The sequence below is a fragment of the Sprattus sprattus genome (assembly GCF_963457725.1).
Source record: "Sprattus sprattus genome assembly, chromosome: 1".
In the NCBI taxonomy this organism is placed as follows: Eukaryota; Metazoa; Chordata; class Actinopteri; order Clupeiformes; family Clupeidae; genus Sprattus; species Sprattus sprattus.
In genome coordinates this window covers 59,409,929-59,435,566 of record NC_137920.1, presented here as the reverse complement: position 1 = coordinate 59,435,566, position 25,638 = coordinate 59,409,929, and the positions used below count along the sequence as shown (strand labels likewise).

The 25,638-nt window shown below is 42.5% G+C and overlaps 1 protein-coding gene across 1 annotated transcript; it reads right to left on the bottom strand.

Annotated features, from left to right (window-relative positions):
* Positions 1-516: 516 nt before the first annotated feature.
* msx2b (muscle segment homeobox 2b) lies at positions 517-1,743 on the bottom strand (the record flags this gene model as incomplete). Its single annotated transcript, XM_080836897.1, has 2 exons — positions 517-926; positions 1,401-1,743. 2 exons carry the CDS (start codon positions 1,741-1,743, stop codon positions 517-519), a joined length of 753 nt encoding a protein of 250 aa, XP_080693023.1.
* Between the last annotated feature and the right edge of the window lie 23,895 nt (positions 1,744-25,638).

Here is a 25,638-nt window from a genome sequence, read left to right as displayed (position 1 = left end):
GTACACCCCTATAATGTTTTGTTTTGGTCTGGTACTCAGTAAAAATCTAACCCACTTAATTTGAAGTAGAGACAAGTTCAACTTGACTAAGACTTCACTTTAAATAATAAAAAAAAAAGTTAAAATCTCATCACAATATCAGAAAGGTAACGTCATTATGGCCAAAGGCAGAATGCAATATTCCCATGACACTGATTCTGTACACAACTGTCCATGGGACATCCAGGCCTGCTTTGGAAGTGCTGCTGAAGTACTCTCTACAATACAAAATGCTCTGGTTGTGAGACTGGCAGTCATTTGGCTTTGTCAAAGAAAATCCACCCGTAGATACACAAAAAGACAAGCGGATCAATCTTCGTCAGAACCCGGTTTGTAGCTTCATAATCCATCTTAATTTGAGACAATCTCCCTCCGACAGCAGGGCAGTTATGAACTGTCCATACACACAACAAACACACAAATAGATTATACAAGCTAACTTTAAAAGGAGGCATGAAACACACGTGCCTGTGTGTCTCAAGAGAGGGGGTACATGCTGTAGCCCAGTGGTGTGCCGTAGAGTGCAGTAGGGGTCAGGGGCACCATGGGCCTGGGGTAATGGTAGGTGTGTCCGTACAGAGACATGGCACTGAGGGGGAAAGGCAGGCCAAAGTGCGGGGGCAGCGGGGGCTTAGAGCTCATCTTCAGCTTCTCCAGCTCGGCCTCCTGCAGTCTCTTGGCCTTGGCCCGACGGTTCTGGAACCAGATCTTCACCTGGGTCTCGGTGAGTGTGAGTGAGCTGGAGAACTCGGCCCGCTCCGCGATGGACAGGTACTGCTTCTGCCGGAACTTTCTCTCCAGGGCCAGCAGCTGGGAGGTAGTGAAGGGTGTGCGAGGTTTGCGGTTGGTCTTGTGCTTTCGCAGCAGACAGGCAGCACTCACTCCACCTGTCAACAAAAAGATGGAATAAAAACAGAGCCCTTGGTTAGAATTCCCCTCATTCTAAAAGTCAACATTCTCTTACTAGCACACTAAGAGGGCCTTATGTCTTAACTACATTGAGCTGCCAACGTTTAGCTTATCTTGACAACTTAAAAGTGCAGTAACTCATCCTTTGATGGATAGTAATATATCAGCTTTCTTTACATGTTTATATTTGTTTTATCTTTATCGAAACTGAACAGTTTGATTCATCTGAAACATAAACAAGAATAATAGAATACCAATTTGCAAATGAAAAACGCTGATATAACAATCGTCTAAAAACAACACGTTTACTCAGTGTCTCAGTATGTTATAATACAATTAATATATTGCCGTTCGTGTGTTAAAGTTAGGTTGACAAAACAGCTATGCATATTGTTGTTAAAACCTAAAACGACGTTTTCATCTATGTGATTTGCAACAGGCCTACAACTTACGTGGTTGTGCTGAGAATGTAGAGTTCGCTCCCCAAGAACTACAGTCTTCCTCCGACTCTGGCGACTCTAGTTTGACGGGTGATGTTGGAGTGATGTGCGTTCTTATTCCCTCCGGACTGCACGTATCCCTACTGGGATACAGAACGGAATGTGTCCGTACAAAACTGTTCCACGATGTTTCCTCGGCTTTAGCTGGGAACTCCTTATGGCTTTTACTGCCTGACATTAGCGACTCCACGCTGAATGGATGACTTGTTACTTGGGCTTTGCGCTCCTCCATAGCTCGCTCTCGACTCACGGCTTCGGGTGAATCACTGTCCCGTAGATCAGTTGGGGATGACATCTCTGCAAAACTCTCGTTAAATGTCCAGATGAAGTTGTGACAAGCGTTGCTATTAGGCAAGCCACAAGTATATCCCCTACAAGTAAAATGAGACACCACAACAGCGAAGTGGTATGAGAATGAAAAAAACTTCGATGACGACGAGAAACTTTTGACCAATCACGTCAGTGCCGAAATTGAGGAGAAGACTTTGTTGACATTAGGTGGTGTTTGGTTCCCTGATCACAGGAAAACTAATTTACGTCTCAAGTGGTTTTACTCAGAGAATCACATTACAACTGTGATTCCATAAATTAAGTCTAAGATTAGGCCTATTTACTTTAAACGATACAATAAAAAAATGTTCACTCCTAGTTAGACTCCTAATAGTTTCCTATCAATCTATCCATGCCAAGTTTTTAGTATAGTAACAGTTTTATTGTTATTTATTATTTAATAATGTGAAGCACTCATTTCATAGCATAAATATATTGCAAAATGCTCACACATGAGCCCTTTGACATGAGAGAACTGTAAACATGTTTGACTGTTTGACTATTGACATTTAAGTGACATAGCAGTATGTATAGAAGGAAAAGAACATACATGAAATATCCTTGCTTGTTAAACTTCGATTTGGCTCAAACTTTGTAAGCTTATTGCAACTGCACATTGTAGGGATCCCAACACTTAAGCTTATTTCTAGGTTGATGGGAATTCACATGAGGAATTAATGCATTCCTTTAACCTCCTTTACCCGTGAAATTAGACAATATTTTAATAAATTGAATTTAACTTTTAATAGTTAAATCAATTCACCATGAAATTCAATAATGACTCAGTGGAAAACAATACATGATTTGTGGTTACATTTCAAAGCCGTGCAGATCCAGCCTTGGGGAAGAATGTGTATCCTACATTTGATTGTTATCACGGCGACTTAGGGGTATTTGTTTTCGAGGCGCAAAAGGTTTCCAGAATATATAAATGATTTCTCTCAAGTAAAGTAAATTTTCTGTCATGCGATTTATGTCTCTGTTAAACTATGAACTTATGAGGATAAAACATGAATAAAAAAAAGATAATTAGATTGTTAAAATAGCCAAATAAGAGCCTGTGAATGTGTTTACAATGGAAAAGCAATAAACATAGCTGTGTATAAACAAGACAGTTTAAGGCATAATCAACTAGCTGCTAAACTGGTCTGAGGACTTGAGGTTTGTGTGTGTGTTCCTGCTTGTTTGTGTGTGTGTCTGTGTGTGTGTGTGCCTGTGCTTGTTTGTGAGTGTGTGCTCTTTCTCTCTCTCTCTTTTTTTTCTGTAAGTGTGTATGCATCACTGTGTTCTTGTGTGTGTGTGTGTGTGTGAGAGAGAGAGAGAGAGAGCGTGCACTCTCGTGTGGGTGTGTGTCTTCTGCTGAAGCTGCAGGGTGAGATTCTCCGAGCGGCGTTCCCATGCTCCTGGGCGTTTATTAAGCGTGCCGGTTTCACAGACAGTCAGAGGTTAGCGCCGGCGCCAGGCAGCGGCCAGATGAAAGGGCTGCTCCTCGGGGGAGAAACTGTGGCCGTTTCTGTGGCTCCGCAGCACAGTCACCTCCCCTCTCACACACCCAATATACGCCCCCAACCCCCAGGCTACCTGTCCATCACACAGCATGCAGAGAGAGAGAGAGAGAGAGAGAGAGAGAGGGAGGGAGAGAAAAAGAGTAAGGTAGCGAGAGAAAGAGAGTATGTGTGTGTCTCAGAGAGAGAAGGAGGGAAAAATAAATAAATTGAGGGATGAAGGAAACAGAGAGAGAGAGAGAGAGAGAGAGAGAGAGAGAGAGAGTGAGTTGAGGAGGGAAAGCAAAGCAGAAGAGAAGGATTCTCAGGGATAAAAAGACAGCAATATGAGGGCAGAGACCGAATACATGCTGAGTCCCACTTACACAAGCACACACACACACACACACACACACACACACACACACACACACACACACACACACAGACCTTTCTGGAGGTCGCAAAACATCCTCCCACCTACAAGAGATATATTCCTAATCCCCTCACAAGATTCGAAAAGATATATCTAGTATTTAGTGGATGATAATCATTGCCTGTGTGTGTGTGTGTGTGTGTGTGCGTGTGAGTGTGAAGGTTTCAGGAGGGGTTGAGGGTAGCGGTTTAAGTATGTGTGTTTGGACACATTTCGCGCTGTATAATTACTGTCTAAGCTTTGAAGTGTTGGAATGTCCGACTGCATAGCTCTACTTGTCTCTTAAAAGTGTACAATATTTACACAGTCATTTAGGGACTTCACAGACAATCTGAGTCCATTGCAAGCTAATAAATACAGATTCCACTTGCCATGGCGTATGCCTCTATAATTATGCTTCACATCAGTTGACAAAAAACATAAGATATTCATATTTTATTGTATCATTTCTTGGCAACACACCAATGAAGATCTGTCTTTCCACAGAATCTTATTCAAGTGTAAATGTGAGATAGGCAAATACCTTTGCACCGAGTTCTTATAATTGGTTTCTAACAATAATGTCTGCATACGAACAAGCTGTGAAATGTATATGTCAACTACTGTGCATTATTTTGAATAATGGGCTTTGAAAGGTTCATGGTTATCCACACACTGATTATGAAAGAATATTTTAATTTCCAACTATGAACATTTACTTCTTCATGAGACACAGTAATGACAGCCATCTCATTACGATAACGATTAAGAGCAAGATAAAATATAAACACCCTGTGTGTCGAAGGAAAGTAAGAATAATGGTGACCGTGCAACACCTGTAGTCCATCTACGTACTGAAAAACAGAGACTTGGCGCCCGCCCTTACCCATAAACTCAGTGATCCGTGGAGATGATGAGGTGCCCCATTATTATCCCTCTGACTAATTTTCCCAGAGTAAACTCTATTAATTAGGGTCAGGGCACCTTGTCTTACAGGGGAGCATTGAGAAAGGGCGGGGGGGGGGGGGGCGGGGGTGAATACTTTTGCCGAGGATGACAATTACTGTCATCGGCTCATTCAGGAGAACACCTCCCGCGGTCCTTCCCTCATAAGTAAGCCCAGGCTGTAATGAGAGAAAATTGCTACCCTGCATAGGTGGATGGCGCCAGCGCCAATTAGCCTTCAGGAGCCTGAGTGCTTTGAAAGGTAAAATTGTAAAGTGAAGAATGGCATTTCCATAAGCTCCGACAATGGAGCCGTCGGGGGATGCCTGTGCGAGTCCATGTCACTGCCAGCGAGGCTTCTGGGCCTAATAATGAATGGGTGTCGCAAAACAGGTTATTCTGTGTGCTTATATGTGTGTGTGTGTGTGTGTGTGTGGGTCTGTTGCTGTTTGCATGAGTATATATCGAGAAACATCAAATACAGTTGCTTTGTACAGTTTGTTATAAACAGAAGTCATTGTGTACATTGGCCACTGCATTCATATGGGAGATCAGTTCCCTTCCAGTTGTGTTTTTTGGCGTGTTGAATGTGAAACCAGGCTTGATGTATCTCTAACACTATTCAGCAGAGACACCAGCAACTACTCTGCCTTGTTTGTGTCACCACATCCTGAGGTCTTTGTGGACTTGTTACTGTACTCTGCTGGGACGGTGTGGCCTGCGTGTTCAGACACGGAGAGCACACAGTGGGCCTGCTCTCACTGTTCCCCAGTCACCCTGCGGACGCAGACAGCCAGCTTAGGGATGATGCAGAGGGTGATAAGGGCGCTGGAGCCTCCAGACTGGTAACCCAAGCCAGGCAGCACAACCTGAGGTGGTGTGGCTGTGTTAACAAAAGGGCTCTCTGTCTCCGGCCAGACCCATATCTTCAGCCATACAGCCGAGAGCACTCACGGCCAGTGGTCACGGCCACAGCGAGGCTAGGAATATAGGGTTTGCGTCCAGTTTCAATGGAGAGTTAAGCGTGTGTGCACACACACATACACACACACACACACACACACACACACACACACACACACACACACACACACACACAGAAACTTGAACATGAGGTTCACTCTTTTCCATTAGATAAAATATAGAGCTGGAAAAGGTAATGTCAGCCTGCGCTCCACAGCCTGTGGCGTGGTGAGACTGTTGGATGGCGTGTCCAGCTCTCGTGCTGGGTTACGGTTTCCTTATGAGCGCCCCAAGGTGAGCAGTGCTCTATAATCAACTGTACTGTCCTCCAAAGAGTGGAATCATTAGACCTGATGAGTCACTATAAACACACACACACACACTCACACACACACACACACACACACACACACATCGACACTCACTCACACTCACACACAGATACACACTCTCTCTCTCACACACAGACACACACAAACACAGATTTTTACCAGGATTTACACTTCCACAGAGAATGGTATATAAACAGACAGTAAATTAACTAGAGACCTTCTCAAACACACTTCATTTCTTTTCTAGGGCGATGGCATTTCAAAGTCATCGGGTTGATGTCCTAAGTGAATTGTGTGTACATTTTGCCTGTAAATAAGCAATGAGTCTCCCGTCCTAGGAATCTCAGAAGGCACTGCCAACGACACAATAATGCGTGTGTGTGTGGGGGGGGGGTTGTATGTGGGCACATCTTAGGAGATTGGATGTAAGCATTGGTCCAACTTCACTCAAAACAACCACAAAAGGGTTTAGGAGGCCTCAAATGAGCGGCTGTGGAGTAAGGAAGGGGACGGGAGGCTGAAGGGAAAGTAAAAAAAAACACAAAGAAAGGGAGCATAATCAATGCCATCGTCCTGACTCAGGCCACTGGTCAGAGTGACAAAGACTCAAACCTCAGGAGGAAAACAGAGTTACCTTACACCAAGTTTTAGAGTGTGTTTGTGTGTGTGTGTGTGTGTGTGTGTGTGTGTGTGTGTTTGTGTGTATGTGTGTGTATTAGGGAAAGAAAGAGAGAGAGAGAGAGAGAAGGAAAGAGAGAAGAAGAAAGAGAGGTACCAAGTGATTATGTAAATGTGTGACACTATTTGTATGTGTGTGTATGTACATGTATTAATGTATGTATGTGTGTTTGTTTATATGAGCCGCTGTGTTTATTCAAGGTGTGTGTTTCTGTGTGAGTATTAACATGATCCTTCCTGCCCTCCTGTCGTCTTCAGCAGACGCCTGCCTCTCTGACTCGCCACCGTTTAATGAGGGAGAGACGCCAGTCACAGTTGGACACACACACACACACACACACACACACACACACACACACACACACTCAGTCTCCATGGGGCCAGCTCCACACCCTACGTTCATGGGGTCGAGGGTCAGGGCCTGGGAGGAGGAGGTGCCATGTGTAATTGAGTGGCAGCTCCGCAATTACCCTGTTTTAAGGGAATTTGTGTGTGTGTGTGAGTTTGTGAGCATGCATGTGTGTTTAGATGATTGGCAGACCATATATTACACTTTTTCTCTTGATGTTTATTGTGAAAGAGACAGACAGACGCAGAGACACACACACACACACACACGCAAACAAACACACGCATATTCCTACAAATACATTTGTTAATGAAAGCACGGCATAAAATGTTATATTTCTTCCGTCGACCTCATGCCCTGACATCTCTCCAGGGAATAATAATGTTTATTAAATGTTGGAGTTTACAAGAACACGTCTTGGCAAAACCCTCAACGTTCCTAATGGAATACCACAGCCATCAAGAGGTCCGCTGAAATCTTCTCCTGTATACTCTCACTCCCTTCACCTACTTCACTGTCTCTGTGTGCTTATCACTGTGTGTGTGTGTGTGTGTGTGAGAGAGAGAGGGAGAGAGCGAGAAACAGTGAGAGAGAGAGAGAAAGAGAGAGAGATAAAAAGAGAGAGCGAGAGGGAGAGAGAGAGAGAGAGAGAGAGAGAGAGAGAGAGTGTTTAAAGGCAGGGGATTCACAGCAGGACAGTTAAGTTAGTTTTACTAAGGCGACGGGTCACGTGGACTCTTGCTCTCACCCCCCTCCCTCCACCTCCTGCAATTTTAGGCCTTTTAACTCCTGCTGTCTCCAGATCTAAAGATAATTGTTCACTGTAATACTACCCAGGAAATGAGCTGATCAAGACCAGATGGGAGGACAAGAAAGAGAGGGAGAGAGAGAAGGAAAGAGAGAGAAAATGGAGAAAGAGAGAGAGTGTGTTGATGTTCAGAGCAATTGAAATTGTCAAACAGAGACACTGATATCTAGTTGAGCTGTGCAGTTAGCCAGAGCAGACATCTTTAGCAACTTGGATTTGATTCTCTCCCATCTGGTCCGGTTTATATTTATCAATGACCACATGATTCCGAAAAAAAGGCATGCTTTGCGATGCCCGTTTTGAGCTGGGAGAGAGAAATAATTACTTCAATTGCAACTGCTACGCTTTGATGTAGTGCAGCAATCATGGTATCAACACCAAAACCCTGTGAAGGCAAACTTTTATGTCAGGGAGTTTTGTGAGCGCAATACTGAACCACTGCCAAAGCCTACACACTGGCACCAGTTCTACTGTAAATAATAGATAATAATCGATAGCAATAAAATAATGGCGTTGCTCAAGCACGCATGACATGGAAAAACAATGTTTCCTTCCATGCAGCATTTCAAGTCTTCATACTCAACAGCTCCGGCTCATATCGCTTCAAGTCAACCCGAGGCTTTAGAGTAATGGCTGTCATTACTGTAATTACAGCTAAAGTAAGAACACTTTTGATTCCCAAACCCCCTTTTTTCCACAGAAGCAATGAGGCTGTGATGCCTAATTACAACCGGTTAAGCTGATTACAAACACTTTGTCCTTCTTAGGTACATACATACATACTTATACCCTCATAGGAAAATTACTGTATTGAAATTAGTTATTTGGCTTTCCAACTTCATAGTCCTTCTAGACTCTCCCTGTCCCCTTTTTTTTGTGTATTCAGCAGATGTCCAAATCTGCAACTGACCTTCCTTTGGATCTATTTTCTTGAGGAGAGCTTTGATCTTTTTTGATGATCAAACTGAATAACTATAACTATGGCAGCAGTATCAAATGTTATTGTTTGTGTGCATGCATGGTGCATCTGTGTGTTTCAATGAGATCATGAATGAGAGAACACAACTTTAAGCGTGTCCAAGTATGAGAAGCATATTTAGTTAGTTGTACATGTAAGTGCCCATTTAAGTTAAAAAAAAAAAGTGAATATTCTCTTGCAATTTGCCAAACCCTACACACACAAACCCTGAGGCACTCTTGGGGTCCCAATCATTAGTTCCCAATATCTTCCCACTGAAACACATTTGGAAGGGGCATCATACATTACAGGAAGACAATTCTATGTCAGCCTCGGAGATCACTGTTAAAAAAAAATGCAACATATCTTTTGGTGTCGGACAAGGAAGCTGTCTTTCGGTCCCCTTCTTTTTATATATGTTACTTCTGGGTAATATGAACTTTCATAGCTATGCTGATATACATTTCACATTACACACGCATTACTGATTCACATCACACATTTCTGTCGAGCCGAAAGACATACATGACTTATTCTCCCTGACTGTCCACAATTAAACAATAGACGACCAATAATTTGATTAACTAAATGAAGATAAGAGAGAAATACTCTTAGTAGGTCCTTATGATAAAAGAGAGGAATTTTCTAAAAGGCTGGGGAATCTGGGGCATCAGATTAAAGTAACAGGGTTGGGTGTAATTTTAGATTCTGACTTTTAGCAACGTGACTAAAACAGCCTTCTTTCACTTAAGAAATGTTGCCCAGGTACGCCTGTTTATAACCAATCAGAATGCTGAGAAGCTCATTCATGCCTTATGTCAAGTAGACCAGATTACTACAACGCTCTGTTTTAAAATAAATTGAGAAACTACAGCTAATTCAGAACTCCGCTGCAAGACTTTTACCGAAAACAAGGAAGATATAGCACATTAATCCTGTTTTAGCCACACTGCAAAGGCTTTCTGTGTCTTTTAGAGTTGATTTTAAAGTCCTTTTACTTTTATACAAAGCTCTTAATGTTTTAGCACCCTCTTACATCATTGAGTAACTGTCGCTCTACGTCCCTTCCCGAACCCTTAGGTCCTCTACAGCAAATCTGTAAAACATTTCAACAACAGCAAACTAAAATTGGTGAAGCAGCTTTCGTCCACTATGCATCCAATTTGTGGAAAACTGTATCAAAAAGTATGGCAAAGAGGTGAGCTCAGGGGACATTTTTAAACAGCATACTTTTAAGTATGTCACATTAAATAGTTTAATTCTTTTACTTGTTTTTATTTATTTGTCCTTTTTTTGGTTCGTTTTTAAATTGTTATAATTGTTTTAACGTAGTTTATCCTCCCTGTTTTACACCCCTTGGACTGAGTGGTTTACCTTTGTGTCATTATTGTGGAGTTTGCTTTGCCCATTATTATTACTCAGTGTTTTCTTTTTTATGTCTCTTGTTGTTGTCTGCTGATATATAAAGCACTTTGAGCTGCAGTCCCGATATGAAAAGTGCTACACAAATAAAGTTTAGCTCAAAGCTCCGAGAGGGCAGCGACTGGGATTGCACGTAATCATATATGTCTGAAAGCCTGATATTTTCTTAGGTAATTTACCTCCAGGTTCTACAAACATGTTTCTCTGTAGTCTCTCTAAGTGTGAAAAGGGTTTTCGAGAGAAGAGAGAAGGCTCTTTCTGTTCCATGACTGGAACCCCATAGACTCATCACATGTAAATATACAAAACTCTGACCATTAAGTGTTTTCCTGCCGAGCAGTATTGCCCCAGAAGAGTGTGTCTACTGCCTCCAATTACAGATGGTTTGATCTGTGAGAACATGCATATCTTGGCCACCATTTGGTCACATCCATTACTCATAATATAATAATATATATACATCAATCTTGACAAATACCTCTTATCGACTTGCACTTCAGTGGTAATAATGTTTGCTCTTGTGTGTCCTTTTATTCAATGACACACTGTGATGTGGTGGAGTACTCGTGTAAAAATAAATCTGATCAGTTGATGAAAGCTGTGATTGTACAACTCATTCAATTTAAAATGATGTGTTGAAAAAAGGAAATATGCCAGCTTGATAGTCAGCAATGTATAAGTGCAGGTTTTAGAACACAAATACTTCCGAACAGTATTCATTTTCAATACGTAGGAGAAACATTTAATAGCAAATTAAACGTATTATTGTGATGCTGGCCTTATACCATTTTCTCCTTGTAATCAACAGATCATGCTGTTACATTATGAAATAGTATGTGACTGAATCAAAGCGACAAAAAACACAAGAAAATGAGGGTATGAGAATAATCTTTGCTATTGAACGAAGCAGTGACTGAGCGAATATTGTCACCTAAGCAGAAAAACTGCATAAATGGCTTCGGGCTTTGACCCTCTGTCTCTCTCTCTCTCTTTCTCTCTCTCTCTCTCTCTCTCCCTCCCCTCTCTCTTTCTCTCCCCCTCTCTCTCTATCTCTCTTTCCCTCTCTCTCTCTCACTCTCTCTCTCTCTCTCCTTCTCATCATTGTGGCATGACTGTTCCATAACACATCCCCAATGCCATCAGATTTCAGTGCATGGGGCCCCTCCTGTGGCTCCTCCAGGGTCCTCCATTCAACCAGATTATTTGTTTCCTTATTTATCTCTCAGCGGGGTTGTTCTGAGCGCGGACACAAACATCTCAGACAGCCCCTAAACGGTGGGGAAGATCAGCAGCGGGGAGACACTCTGTCTAGACCTCCTATTTACTGCCCCTCCCTGCGCGCTTTGTTCACTGCCATGGACTGTGCAGGTAATTACCACAACATGGGAGGAAAAAGACGAAGCAATGGGGAGAGGGAGAATGAGGGAAAAGAGAGAGAGAGAGAGAGAGAGAAAGTGTGTGAGAGAGTATGGAGAGAGAGAGAGAGCTCTGGTGCCATGGTGATAAGAAGCGGATATTGCCAATAAATGTAACAACATCAGAGAGTTTTAATGAGGCGTGTACTCTCTCGCTCTTTCTGTCTCTCACCCCTCCCTGTTGTTTTTTCTGCGTGTGATAAAAACGGCACATTACTGGAGGAGGATGAGAGGAAGGGGTGGGGTGGGGGGTTACATGCAAATCCGCGCCATTAAAGACGGATATTGGTCCGGAGGCATTAAACAGAGATAGAGGTCAGACTTCAGAGAGATAAACAGTCGAGATGAACCAGAGCAGGGAGAGGCCAGGCCCCAGCCCCACTCCTTATCTCTCTTGCATGCCCAGCGCTGGGGACATGCACTTCAGACTGACTATGACACGCAGGCATGCTGTTAGGTTGTTTGGGCACGTGATGCATGTGGGCCTGCCCCGACCGACAGCCTCTTTCATCTTAGGCCTCTCTAATTCAGCCGACCAATCTCCCCTTCTTTTCTTTCTTTTCCTTCTACTTTTCCTTCATTTTTTTCCCTCTCTGTTACTCTCGTCTGCTTCATTTGAGTGACCCCCTGCAATTGTGATGCCATAGCCAAGGCATTTTAAATTCACCTTTGAACTGAGCCGGCAGAGACATTAAAAGTGCTGGTTGCCACGGTAATGAATGGGCCGCCCAGCGACGCTGGCAGGGGGTCAGTGCTAATGAAATTAAATGTTTTTCCTTTAAACTGTCAAGTCCTCGTGCGGGACATGAGGACTGAAGGAGGCAGGGGGCCAAGACGGGGTGGTTTGGGGGGAGGGGGGGGGTGGGTGTTTGGGTTTCTTTATTGTTTCACTCTCCAGGGGGGGGAATTTGAGCAGGTAATTACGCTGACCAAATTCCAATTGGTGGCACAATTACCTGCTCACGTTCCCCTCAAGCTGTCAGCTACACTGCCGAAGCTGTTTGTGGAAAAAACAGTCGGGTCCTTTTTTGCTGGCCTCGCCTCTCCAGCCCTGCTGTCAAGTCCAGTCTCAGAGAACGCCAGATGTCTTGTTGGTTCTTTTCCTCCTTCTACAACATCGTTTGATTATTTTCACTCAAGTCTCTCCACAACGTGAGGAAAAGTTTCAACACGCGGGTTTGAGCCAGTTAGAAATCTGGGTGGAAGGTGGTTATCTGTTGCTTGGTGTTTTCACATGAATCACCCAGGTCGACTCTTTCACTTTCAGCTCACTGGCATAAATGGAACTTACCTTGAGGGAGTTTGACACTGTTGTGAACCCTGACACAGCTGTCGAAAACACCTCTTCCTCTTAAATGTCTTCTTTTTTTCTTTCTTCTCACCGACTCTGTCTTTCTTTTTTGTCTCTCTATTCTCTGCTGTTCTACCCCATCATTTGACAGTATTGCTTTGTCACCTAGCGTTTAGCAGATTAACCATCTTGTTGCCAGCGGCTGTGCAGTGCTCTGTTGGAGACGCATGCTTGGTTTCTTTCGCAACAGTGTGGCGCCGCGGAGGGAAGCAGAGTTGCCCCATGGGTATCGGAGAGCTGAGTGGCCTGCAATTATCCCATTGCACAGGTGATTTAGAGACCTGAAGCACCATGACACCACACACACATGCACAACCCTCCCCCCCTAAGCCCCTCCTCACTAGCACTCACACACACATCTATCTCTCTCTGTCTATGTGTTACTCTCCCTCACCCTTTCTCCCCGTATCACACACAAGCACACTTCTCTCTTTATCTCTCACTTTCTGGCAGACACACATACTTTTTCAGCCATAGGTGTTTGTGTGGCTATATGCTACCCCAACACTATTTTTGGATTTTTTTTTTTTTCATTTTGAGTGATAATGGCATTTTTCAGATAGACCCTAGGTGGTGCTCAGAACCTGCCCCATGGCCTCTGCCGCCAGTATTGCTATGACAATAGAACATTTCATCTTAGCTTTACCTGGCAATACGACTTTTCATATGACAGCTTTAGTATTTACTTAGAACCCTCAAATAACCTTTTTTTATGATAAATCATCAAATGTTGCCATGCATAAGTGTTTCCATAGACTATAGCCTACAACCTCACTCACGGTACAGAAACATGAAATAAGACTATTTGATCCAGGAGTGCAGAATGTTAAAGCAGCACAACGGAACAATAGCTATTCGCTAAAGGTATGCTAGCAGCTAAAACTAGAATGCGTTTCGTGAACGAACTGCGAGAGTGTGCTTGCTCTGTTGCGGCCATGACCGAGAGAACAAGTGCCTTGGAATTGGGGCAGGTGTCAGCTCTCCAGCTCTCCCTGCTGGATGAGCATGCACAAATGAGTATGCACAAATGAGTATGCATGAGTGAGTATGCATGAGTGAGTATGCATGAGTGAGTAAACATGAGTGAGTATGCACGAGTGAGTATGCATGAGTGAGTATGCATGAGTGAGTATGCATGAGTGAGTATGCATGAGTGAGTAAACATGAGTGAGTATGCACGAGTGAGTAAACATGAGTGAGTATGCATGAGTGAGTATGCATGAGTGAGTAAACATGAGTGAGTACGCATGAGTGAGTACACATGAGTGAGTAAACATGAGTGAGTAAACATGAGTGAGTATGCATGAGTAAGTATGCATGAGTGAGTATGCACGAGTGAGTATGCATGAGTGAGTATGCACGAGTGAGTAAACATGAGTGAGTATGCATGAGTGAGTAGAGCCCTGGTATGGAAGGTGTCTCTTAATATTCCTAGTTATACAGTTGAATGGAGAGGGACAGAGAGAGAAGAGGAACCGTGCGCAGGTGTCAGTGAGAGTTGTCAGTGAATCACAGGTGCAAGCCAGTTTAATGAGCCTATTATGATGTCATAATGCCTCAAAGTTCTGCCATGCAAGTCTATGGAGAAAAAAGGTGATGGAAAAAGAGGAATAAAAAAGGAGTGGCAAGGAGTACCGCCACGAAAAGTCATAGCAGCTTGCACCGGATCGGGCCGGACGTTTTGGTGTTTGAACGGCGTCTCTATCTCAATCGGGCGAGGAGTAGTTAGCTGCAAGAAAAACTACTAGAATAAAAAAAATAGTAAAAAACGAAGAACAATAGTGTGCTTCCCTTCGGGCAAGCACACTAACTAACGAAATCTCTTGAAATGTGCTGACTTTGACATTATGACAAACTAGTTACTCAACGACTGTCCTTACACTGTCAAACATCAAGCAAGTGCAACATAAGACAAAGCAAGACGGCAAATAAGCTACTTACTAGATCGGCAGAAAGTAAACAAGTCAGGTCGGCGGGCTGCGGCAGGCAAAACTACAGAACGCAGTTATATGCCTATGGACCCTGCTATCGCAATGACACGGACGCGATTCTCCATATTAAAAGTCATTGTCATTTTTTTAAGCTGTTATTTTAAGGTTAAACTGGTTATCCTAACCCTAATCCTGAAGTATAATTGTTGCATATTGGGGCTTTAAGCATTAATGTAGAAGACACTAAAATAGCGACAGATTACAAAACAAAAAATATTGTGCAGTCAAATGATGGGCAGACGCAACCTCCCTGATTGACCGAAACTTAACAAAGTTGTTGCATCACATTTCCTTTATAGCAGTATTTTCTTTTCTTTTAAATGTTGTTTTCTTCAATTTGCAAGTCAAAGCAATAAAAAGATCATCTACGACTTGATACACGAAAATCTTTGCAACAATACACATGTGAAACATTCACTTCATTATATGTGACTTTTGCTTGTGCACATTATATTTTCATAGTGACTCTGGTGACAGGAAACCTTTTCAATGCCAAATTGTAAGCTTCTCGCTTTAAAGTAGGCTTGCACAAACATTAATGCTGCTGAGAGGAAGCCAAACTAAGTTCCCACACACTTGGTCCCTTCTCACAATTTTTGTTTCAATTGTTTCAATCAGAAAATAAGCAATTTAAAATAGAAATGAAAACAAAACCAGCATTCCTAGTAATTGGCTGAATTGGCACTCTACAAAGCATTACTATGGACCTGTTAGCGCTGCAATGTAATCGATATTATGGAAAAAGTGCCACGAATTACCTTAATAATAACAACAACACAAGAATATGACAACAAATAGAACAGTGAATTTCGCTGCCAGCAGTCGATCAGATACGTTTGATAATTGCAGGGCCAGGTGTTAAGCCAAAAAGAACAGCTTGGAGGGTCTTGTAAGGGGCTGTTGTTATTTCTGAAACGTTAGATATTTAATCCTGGGCATTAATTGAACGACAGTTCTGATGTAAAGACAAGTGACTGGATAGCCTAATAGCTTGCAAGCTTGCCAGCTATCTTGCAGTAGACAGTAGTCCACCATTAACCCTTCAGCAGGTACCATCACGCCAGTGTGTTTAAAATGTTGTGGAATGAACATTCTAAAGATGATCTGTGTCCATCAAATACAAAATAGAAATTTTAGAATCTTAGATTGTTGATGAACACATTAGTTTATTAGAATGCTCCAAACTGCCCTACTAAAGGGTTAAGCTCCACAACAGAGCTCGTCTGGAGAAAAATAGCCTTGTCAGTACCTTTGTCAGACAACTTATAAACGTATAACACAAGTGAATATTATTCATGAAAATAATTAATCGGAAACATTCTACACAATCATCAGAAACATTAGCCTATGTTCATTACGCTTTCATTGAATCTATGGAGGCTATGGGTTATTATTAAAAATGTGTTAAGTTATAGCTCACAAGCCTACTTTGAAACACTAGATAGAAAGATAAAGAAAGATAGATAGATAGATGTGCTACTGTAGCATACTGTACTATTGTTTTCATAAATAGTTGTAAGTGAGAGGGATTCCATTTTTAAAGCAGCAATAAGTAGTTTTGTTCAAAAACTAGCAGGCTAACTACCCACAAGGCATGCAAACACCATGAACAGACCAGTTGGCAATGATATTAGCTTGCCAACACACTTACTACTGTCTTTTTGTACTGTAGCTGGTAATATCATGCTGTGAAAGCTTTTCTTCCATTTTTGCAGGGTGTTCCAGCCTGGAACATAGAACTACATAATGCATATCCTGGATGGCTAGTGGGAAAGATGACCATATGCTATCAAAATTAATTTGAGGATGGTATCAAAACTAGTTGCCTACAAAACCATACCTGAAGAAGTGTCAAATTGTTGCATAGTGTTGCATAGTCCCTGCACATCAGAGTGGTTTAGTGAGCTATGCTTGCCTGATGGTTGAGTCACAGCACTGCCAGCGTAGGCCTCAGGTAATGAAGACTATAATTACACCACAGATAATAATCTATATGGCAGAATAATTACTATATAAATATGCTGGCAATTTTCCATTCAGTTGAGTTCAGTGAGTTCTCAATTTTCATCCCCTCCTCCACCAACCCGTGTGGCTGTTCTTCTTAATTTCAGACAGTTACACCGAAGACAAAAGCAATCAATCTGCAAAGGTGTGTTTACCTCAAAAGAGCAAGGACGGTTTTATTTGCACTTTCTGTCTATCAGGAACTCCCTTTCTAGAGGCGATACGCTCAGCTTAGCAGGTATTATATGTTGCCTTTCTTTTTTCACAGGTCAGGGACCTCCCTCCATTGTTTTGCTCTTTGCTGTCAATGAAGTGTTTATTTTTGGGCTTCCTCTTTATGTCACATTAGCGTCGGCGCTGAGTAAAGAATCTGTGGCTCAGCCGTAATAATCCCTGCAATTAGGAGAAGGCGTGACCTTGACAGACAGGCATGTTTCGACACATTAGTCAGTTATGAGTAAGGCAAGAACATAATTACTTCTTAATTTGAGGTTTGTCAGCCATAACTAGTATTCTTGGCTTGAAGTGGTTGAGAGGATTCATTATGATACCGTGCCGTCATTTTGTTGTGTTACACACTTTCCTCCTAGGTTGTGCAAGGTCCTGAGAAACTGAAATCAAATAAAATGAACTCACTTACTCTTCAGTGGAGACTTTTCTTTGAAATGGTTGATTGTTCACAGCTGAGAATCAACAGGGATTTAAGATTGCTTTTTAAGATTTAAGAAAACATGTAGAATTGAGGATACTATGAGAAGGCTCAGAACAGCTTCTGGCAATGTGCTTAGTCTGTCTTGGCAGCAAAACACATCCTTATAAATAAAATGATGGGCCTTTAAAATAACCATATGCTCATGACTATGGGCACACAGTCTGTATGTTATTTGAATAAATAGTCTGAAAATTCTGGAATGATGTGTGGTTAGAGTATGTTCCAAGCCCAATGTAGAATGGCCCAACAGTTGATGTTTTTCTGACCCTTGCTCTTTGTTTTGAGGAGATCTTAGATCTCGGGTTGGGTAACTTTACATATAAAGTGGATGTACACGGTCTTCATTCTGGAATATTAAAGTTAAGCTGATACCTATCGCAAAAACTGTCACTGGGAATTTCTTTAGCTCTGTAAACTCTGACAAAAGATTTGACACGCTCCGGCTGTGTCAACAAATCAGGGATCAGGGAAAATTCAAAAGGGATGGCCATTTCTGCTTGCCAGTGTGTTTGTGTAAGCAAAACATATTGAAGAAAGGCTTACAAGAAATTCTTATGTTGCATATATATATATATAGTTATATATATGTTACATATAGCACCTCTAACTGAAATAGGTAATGCCACAGAATGACTGGATTTTCCAAAGTTTTAGACAACAAACAATGCACCTCAAAGATGAAATTCCTATTGGAAGAACTTAATCATACATTGTACATCTCTACAAATGATTGTTGAATTTTTAGTTCTTTAGAGTACCATATGCCGGCTAGATTTGTCAAGAATTGCCAAGGCGATTCTTGTGATGATGTGAAACAGCACTCATAGCCAGAGAGATCCTTGGCCTTACATGAACCGCTTTTGTCCCAACAGTGATGTCAACTCTGGAATGCATCTCTTTTGTCCCAAGGAAAGTTTCATAATGTTCATCACTGTCATTGACTCTCATGTAGAACTCTCAGTCAGTCAGTCAGTCAGTCATTGGACTATTCTGTCTGTCTGTCATCCTGTGAGGATGTGATCGCATTTCTACTCTCTCTCTCTCACACTGTTTCCCCAGGGCTACTGCATGACTTTGAGAATAAGATCGCTGTCAGCTGCAGGTTCCCAAATATTTACTGTGGCAAAAAAAACCCTCTCTCAGAGTAGCACTTCACTTCTTCGTTTGTGTGAGAGGAGTTGGAAATATGCCTGAGAGAGAGAATAAGAGAGAGAGAAAGAAGAAAGAGAAAGAGAGAAGAAAGAACATACAGGGATGTCAAAGGCACAAACAATGAAATCTACACCTCTTGTCGGATTAGCTTCATCGCTGACAGGCTAAGAAGCTGCTACACAGTAGGGTAATTGAAAGGTAAGTGCAGGTGCGCTCACTGAGTGTCAGTCTGCTAGTCAATGTAAGCAAAAAGATGAAGAGCGAGAGGCCCCAATTCTGCAGTGGATGTATATGGTGTGTATAGTGTGTATCTGTTTTATGGGACTCATATGTACAGAAAAACCTATTATTTCATTCATGGACAGTCAAGCACTGTACGTTCAAGTACTTTTAACACATTGTACTGTATATAGTTCCCTCCAGTAAGATCATGAGGGGATTGGGTTAATGACTGTAATAAGGATGTGTCTGCTGCATGAGGAGAAGTAATGAGGACAAACTGGCTAAGGCTCCCCTCTGCCCGACGTGACTCCGAGCTCAAACTCTGCTCTACTCTGCTGCTGCTCACTCAAAAACAGAACCTGCGAAGACCTTCAACATCCGAGTTGGCACTGATCAACGCTTGCTAACGTGCTAACTGGTGTCTTTTGGAAATATATCCAGTAATGCCATGCTCTGAAAACTTACATTTCCAACAATACTCTTGCTTTAGTGTCCACTCTTATGTTTGTATATATGTACAAAAAGGGTTCACACTAAGTAGACTCTTCACAGTCAACAGTGACCTTTTGAGTTGGGCCAAGGAGCAAACCTTGAACTTCACATTTAAGGTTTCTGTCAAATAGGATAATTGAGAGATTGCCTTCAATCTTTGAACAAGTAACTCTTTAATAACCCCTTCAATTTTGATGAACTCAGGAAAAGCCTTGTTTTCAGGACATTTTTAGTAGGAGGAACTACTTGGGCTTGGCTAAATTTAAGGTAAAGTTAAGGGAGCATGTTTGCAAATCAAGAACGCATTAATATAAATTAAGGGTTTTGCATAGTTCCAGGGCCAAAAAAGGGGGATGAAAGTGTATTTTAAGTATTTTATGTTTTGCAGTGACTGAGGTACTGTTCTCTGGGACTCACTCAGAGCATTTAATGATGTGGGCCGCCATCCTCTGTAATCATACAGAGGAATGCCATTGTTGGATGGTGCAACACTTGTTTGATTGATGAAGGCAGTTCTCCAGCGCCATGTGTTCTGACATGTGCGGGGATCCGTCGACTGCAGCAAAGCTTCAATGAGAGACAAAGTTGGCCTTTGTTGCGCAGAGAAAATGTGTTCAGCACCAAAGTTAAGTTGAAGGAGCAGCATGAATGTGACAACTTTGGGTTTTGCGAGATATAGAAATGACAAATAATTACATGTACTTGGGGATTTATAGCTAATCATGCAGGATTAGCCTTCAAAGGCTCACATCAATCACAGTTATTTTGACACAGTAAGCAAAAACAACACAGCTTTCCCCCATCAAATAGAAACAACTTAAGCTAATGTCTTTCATGTACACCTTCCCTCTGGGCATGTGAGTAAAAATATACTGTTATGTCTCATGAGTTTTTTCCTGGCTAACTGAGGTACATCTTCATTTGCATTCATGACCAGTCTGCTTCACCCCAGGTTCCTCTCTGTGGGACCTCATCACAGGTGATTCCACAAAGGCCTCGCTGCCTTTAATAATGCAGAAGCCTGAGGAGCTTTATGTTTTTGATATAACATTCTTACATGGTTCACAGCTTGACACACTCTCACTTTGTGGCTTTGTTTAAGAGTCTATATACTATGACATTAGTGCATCACTCAGATAGTATAGGGGTGGTAAAACCACAACAGACAGTATGAATAAGCAATTACAAAAGATGTAACCTCTTTTGAGCCAGGTTGGGAGCAAACAACTGCATTTACTGGGGTGCCATATGAACTGGGGAGCAGCTATTCGGTTGGAATTAACCATACTTGTTTATAAAACACTAAATGGAACAGGACCATTCAACACCTGCTAGACTTCTCGGATCACCAGAGAGAAATCTTCTTTTACTACTCACTGTCAGAACTAAACATGGTGAAGCAGCTTTTAGCTGCTAAGATTAGCTCTGGAACCAACTTCCTGATGACATCAAAGGTGCTCCAATCTAGACTCAAAACCAAATGGTTCTCAGATGCTTTTTGTCAACTGACTTAATGTGCTCCATCTTTCATTCTTTCATCTTTAATTTTTGATGTTATTTTCATTGCTCTAATGCACTCTTAAATATTTCATTATTTGTCTTTGTTCTTTTACCTTCTTAAAAATCTATTATTTTTCTATGTTCTTTTATCTGCTCATTCGTGAAGCACTTTGAATAAGAAATATGTATACTGAACTGTGGTATATGAATAAACTTGCCTTGCCTTGTACTTGATAATGTCTCCAGAAAATTGTGTATGTGTGTGTGTGTGTACACATGTTTCTATATGTGTGTGTGTGTGTGTGTATATGTACATGTTTCTATATGTGTCTGTGTGTGTGTGTGTGTGTGTGTATGTGTGTGTACATGTTTCTATATGTGTGTGCCTGGTATTTCCACAGGATAAGCTAAAAGCAGCCTTTTCAGGAAAAACACCCTGAAAGGCCCCCGAAGGCTCCGCTGAGGGCCCGTTATCTGGGCATAAACACGCCTCCACGTAAACAACAGCGAAACGACACCGTGACCACAACCGCCCGGGAAGCCCATCTCCAAAAGCGGGAAGCAACGAGGCCCCGCCAGTGTCGACAAACCAAAGCAGAGCACCCCCCCCCCCCCCCAAAAAAAAGACCCACAAGTGACATTTTAATCAGCCCTATTTCAGCCATAATCACATTTCCTCACACTGTGTTTACACAGGTCGCTACAATGTAAATTGATTGTTTATCCAGCGCAAAAACTCGTTACACTACAAAGAATTTTTTCAAAACTTAAGAGGGATCACGTGCGATGGGTGTCGCACACACACACGGACCAGGCACCCCGAGGACTGTAATTATGGCCGTGATGTGTGATGGAGGCAATCAATATATAATGTGCTGTGGTCTGGGGAGATGTTAGTGGAGTGCCCACAGAGACCCACACTGGCAACAGAGTGTCTGGAGTTAGAGGAGCTGAGCAAAGGGAGGGACTTTGGGCCACTCGCATATCGCTCAGGTGGAACCTCAGTCTGTGGTTGGTTGAATGATGATGACTGTGATCACTCAGGTGGAACCTCAGTCTGTGGTTGGTTGAATGATGATGACTGTGATCACTCAGGTGGAATCTCAGTCTGTGGTTGGTTGAATGATGATGACTGTGATGCAGATCCACGTCATGAATAATGAAGGTTTCATTGACTTACTTGTGCTGGGCACAGTCATGTGCACTAGTCATGGGTTGATATGATGGAGGTGGAAATACTCGTTTTGTGGAGAGAGGGACCGTTGTGTATGCAGCATTGACCCTCAGGCTATTGCCCTTCTTAACTCTTTTTTGCTCCATTTGTTTTTATTGTTTATTTACACAGTAATTTATACCATCAGTGCAGTTTTAGGAACAGAACCGTTTCATCGAAACAGTTGTTGATATTTTTGGATTTACAAAATGATCTTGCTCCTACAATGTCAAGTTTTTATGTTATGTGTGATATGGAATTTGTTTGTTTTTATGTTGTTAAATTTCAAACAAAACCTCTGATTGTCATGGCAAATGAAGTGAATTGTGTTAAGCTGAGCCACATATTTTTTTTTGGAATGTTGCCTTAGTATGTATATGATGTATTTATCAAATGTTATCAGAAACCCAGCGGTTAAATGCATGTCTCAACCCACCGCAGAGTCTACGCCTATATTGAGTTGCTAATGGATGGATAGAAGAAATTGAAAATGGGAATATTGCCATGTGAAATGTCTAATGGACTGAACGGTGTCCAAGTGGCAATTGAAATGATAGGTTAAGTCATAACTGTGAGGTGTCAGTTTCCAGTGCTCCAGTGTTGCTCCTTTGTGATGCTGTCACCCGACCACCTGCTATCTGCCAACTCTGATCTCTCTAGGGCCAGGAGAAGAGGCCTTTAATGCAACTCCTTTTATTTCTTTTGTCTGTAGCCCAGCCAAGGGAAGGACCCCTGTGTGTGTGTGTGTGTGTGTGTGTGTGTGTGTGTGTGTGTGTGTGTGTGTGTGTGTGTGTGTGTGTGTGTGTGTGTGTGTGTGTGTGTGTGTGTGTGTGTGTGTGTGTTTGTGTTTGTGTACACACACAAAGATAACTGGTCCGAACTGTGAAGATATGGAAACAAATTTGATTTGTATTTTAGATCACTAAGCTACACACAATGCCTTTCCACAAAGTCTGCACTAAAATCCATCACTTTCTTGTCCCAGGTACCTTGGCCACGTAGCGCTTTAATTAGAACTGAGGCAACGGCTCCCTCTGGTGCATCTGTGCCAGCATGCAGTGAGGCTGTGGCCTTTTTGGCAAACATATCCTGGTGTGATGGCCAAGTCTCTGCCCTGATTTAACAACCTGGCAGCAGTGTTGATTAACCTCCACTACCCATTCAAAGGAATTCAGCTCATTATGTGCTTGTGCTAATGAACTGCAATTTGTTTGTATGCAAACCCCCGTCTCTCTTCTTTCTCCTACCCTGTCTTTCTCTCATTGGTCTCTTTACATATAAAAAGGTCTGAAACACTTTAGATAAATGTTCCATGATACGACCTCTGACAGTGAATATTTCCTGTACCAAGCCCTTGAGTAGAGGCTACCTCTATGGGTCATAGTGTTTTGCCTCCAGGCAACCACTAATAGACAATCAGGGTTGGGAAGGATACTTTCGAAATATAGTTGGTTATAGATTACGAGTAATGTAACTTATTACATTTGATTGCTTTTGATTACATTTTAATTGGCAGATGAGAGGTGGTGCAAATGCAAACAATGCAAACAAGGCTACAAATTGGAGCACATACTGAAGTGGAGCTTCAGAGTGGACGACACTGTCAATCACTGGTGTAGTGGTCTTTCCAGTCAGCAGGAACGATTCAAAGACCCGTCTGGTCAACAGGAACGATGTGAATCCCATCTGGTCATCAGAAATGAAGCAAAGACCTGCTGCTGGCTTTCCCGGATTTACAATTTTATATTTATTTGAGATTGGTGGTGTCTTTACGTGTGTAATCTGGGAAAATAGACTATCTGCAACCATAGTAGCCACAATTGCGATACATTAACTTCATGGGTTTGGACATAAAAAACAGAGTGCCTGTCGGGGTGTTGGACGGAAATATGCGGCCTGGCCCCAACCACACCAACACACACACTGTCTTTGTAGGTTCACTACACTAGAATGCAGCTGGACATGTGTCTATGTTTGCGAGTGCATGAAACTCCTCAAACTGGTAAGATCTGGCAAAATGGCATAGTTTGATTCACATCAGAGTCATACCCCTCAACTGCCATGTAGCGTTTTACTTTTTGCAGTTCTTCGCTTAACCTGAAGATGTCAGTGTAATTCCTTGATTTTTCATGTAGTAAACCAATCAAGCAAATCTGATCTGCATAGGACCCATCTGATTTAGGTTTCCTACTTGGCTTTAATGTATGCCACACTTACTTCACTTACTTACATAATAAATATTGCCATGTATGCCCCTCTGCTCATATTATCTCCTCCTACTATAGCCCACTCTAACCAGTTGCATGCCAGACAGTCAGATTGCATTGGAAAATAGAAGGATGTTTATGTTTTTTGCCAGTATAAGGAATAAAGATCCATGTAGGCTCACAGAGCCCCCAGTCACACACAGATATGTACCCAGACACTCACACACACATACAGAAATATGTACACACACACACACACACACACACACACACACACACAGCTAGGAAAAACACCTCCGGGAAAGTGTGGAGCCATTAATCATTGACTTCAGCACTCTCTCACTGATCAGTAGCTGCAGTGTGGGGACTGGCAACCAGACGGGGGACGGGGGGTGATGGCAGACAGTGCGTTTTGAGCGAACAAACGAAGGAACAAGTGGTGCTAGACCCTGAGCACTTGCATCAGTATGCAGCTCTCATCGATCCCTGCTGCTGGTGCAGCCAGGCTGCTGCTGACTGCTTCTTCTTGCATTAGGCATTCAATGGACACGGCTTATAAAGGTCCGTCCTGACACCCTCTTGCTAATCAACCACCAGTGTGTGTGTGTGTGTGTGTATGTGTGTGTGTGTGTGTTCGGGGGATGTGGGGGCAGCAGTGAGACCACTGACTGAGGCTTCGTGCCCACCTCTCTGTCTATGTGTGTGGAACATCATCAATCTTTCCTTGCACGCACGCACACACACACACACACACACACACACACACACACACACACACACACACACACACGCACACGCACACGCACACAGCATGCTCCTTCACGCCTCTTTCACACTGTATATTTCAGAAAGCTGGCAAAAGGCGTCACGGTCCAGATTCCAGGTATTGCCCAACCAAGCAGCAACAAAGGCAAATTAGCATTTTAATTGAATAACTCCCTTTATTGGCGTGCATTTAGATGAAATTACCACCTCTTATTAACATGAGGTGGTACCCTAGTAAAGGGCAAAGGCACGTGTGCAGCAAATAACTGCAGTCTGCATCAGGTGTGTTAGGTAATGTAGCTATGTTTAATAGAGATGGTTACATGGTCATCATGACAGCATCATATTTCAGCATGCCATTTTGGGGACGCTGGTACGGCGATCAAACGGCAAGCTTTATAAAACCTTGCTACCCCTTCACAGTATCGCAGAAATCAGATCTAGACAACTATGAGCATCTCATTAACAGGCTGTGCGAAGCT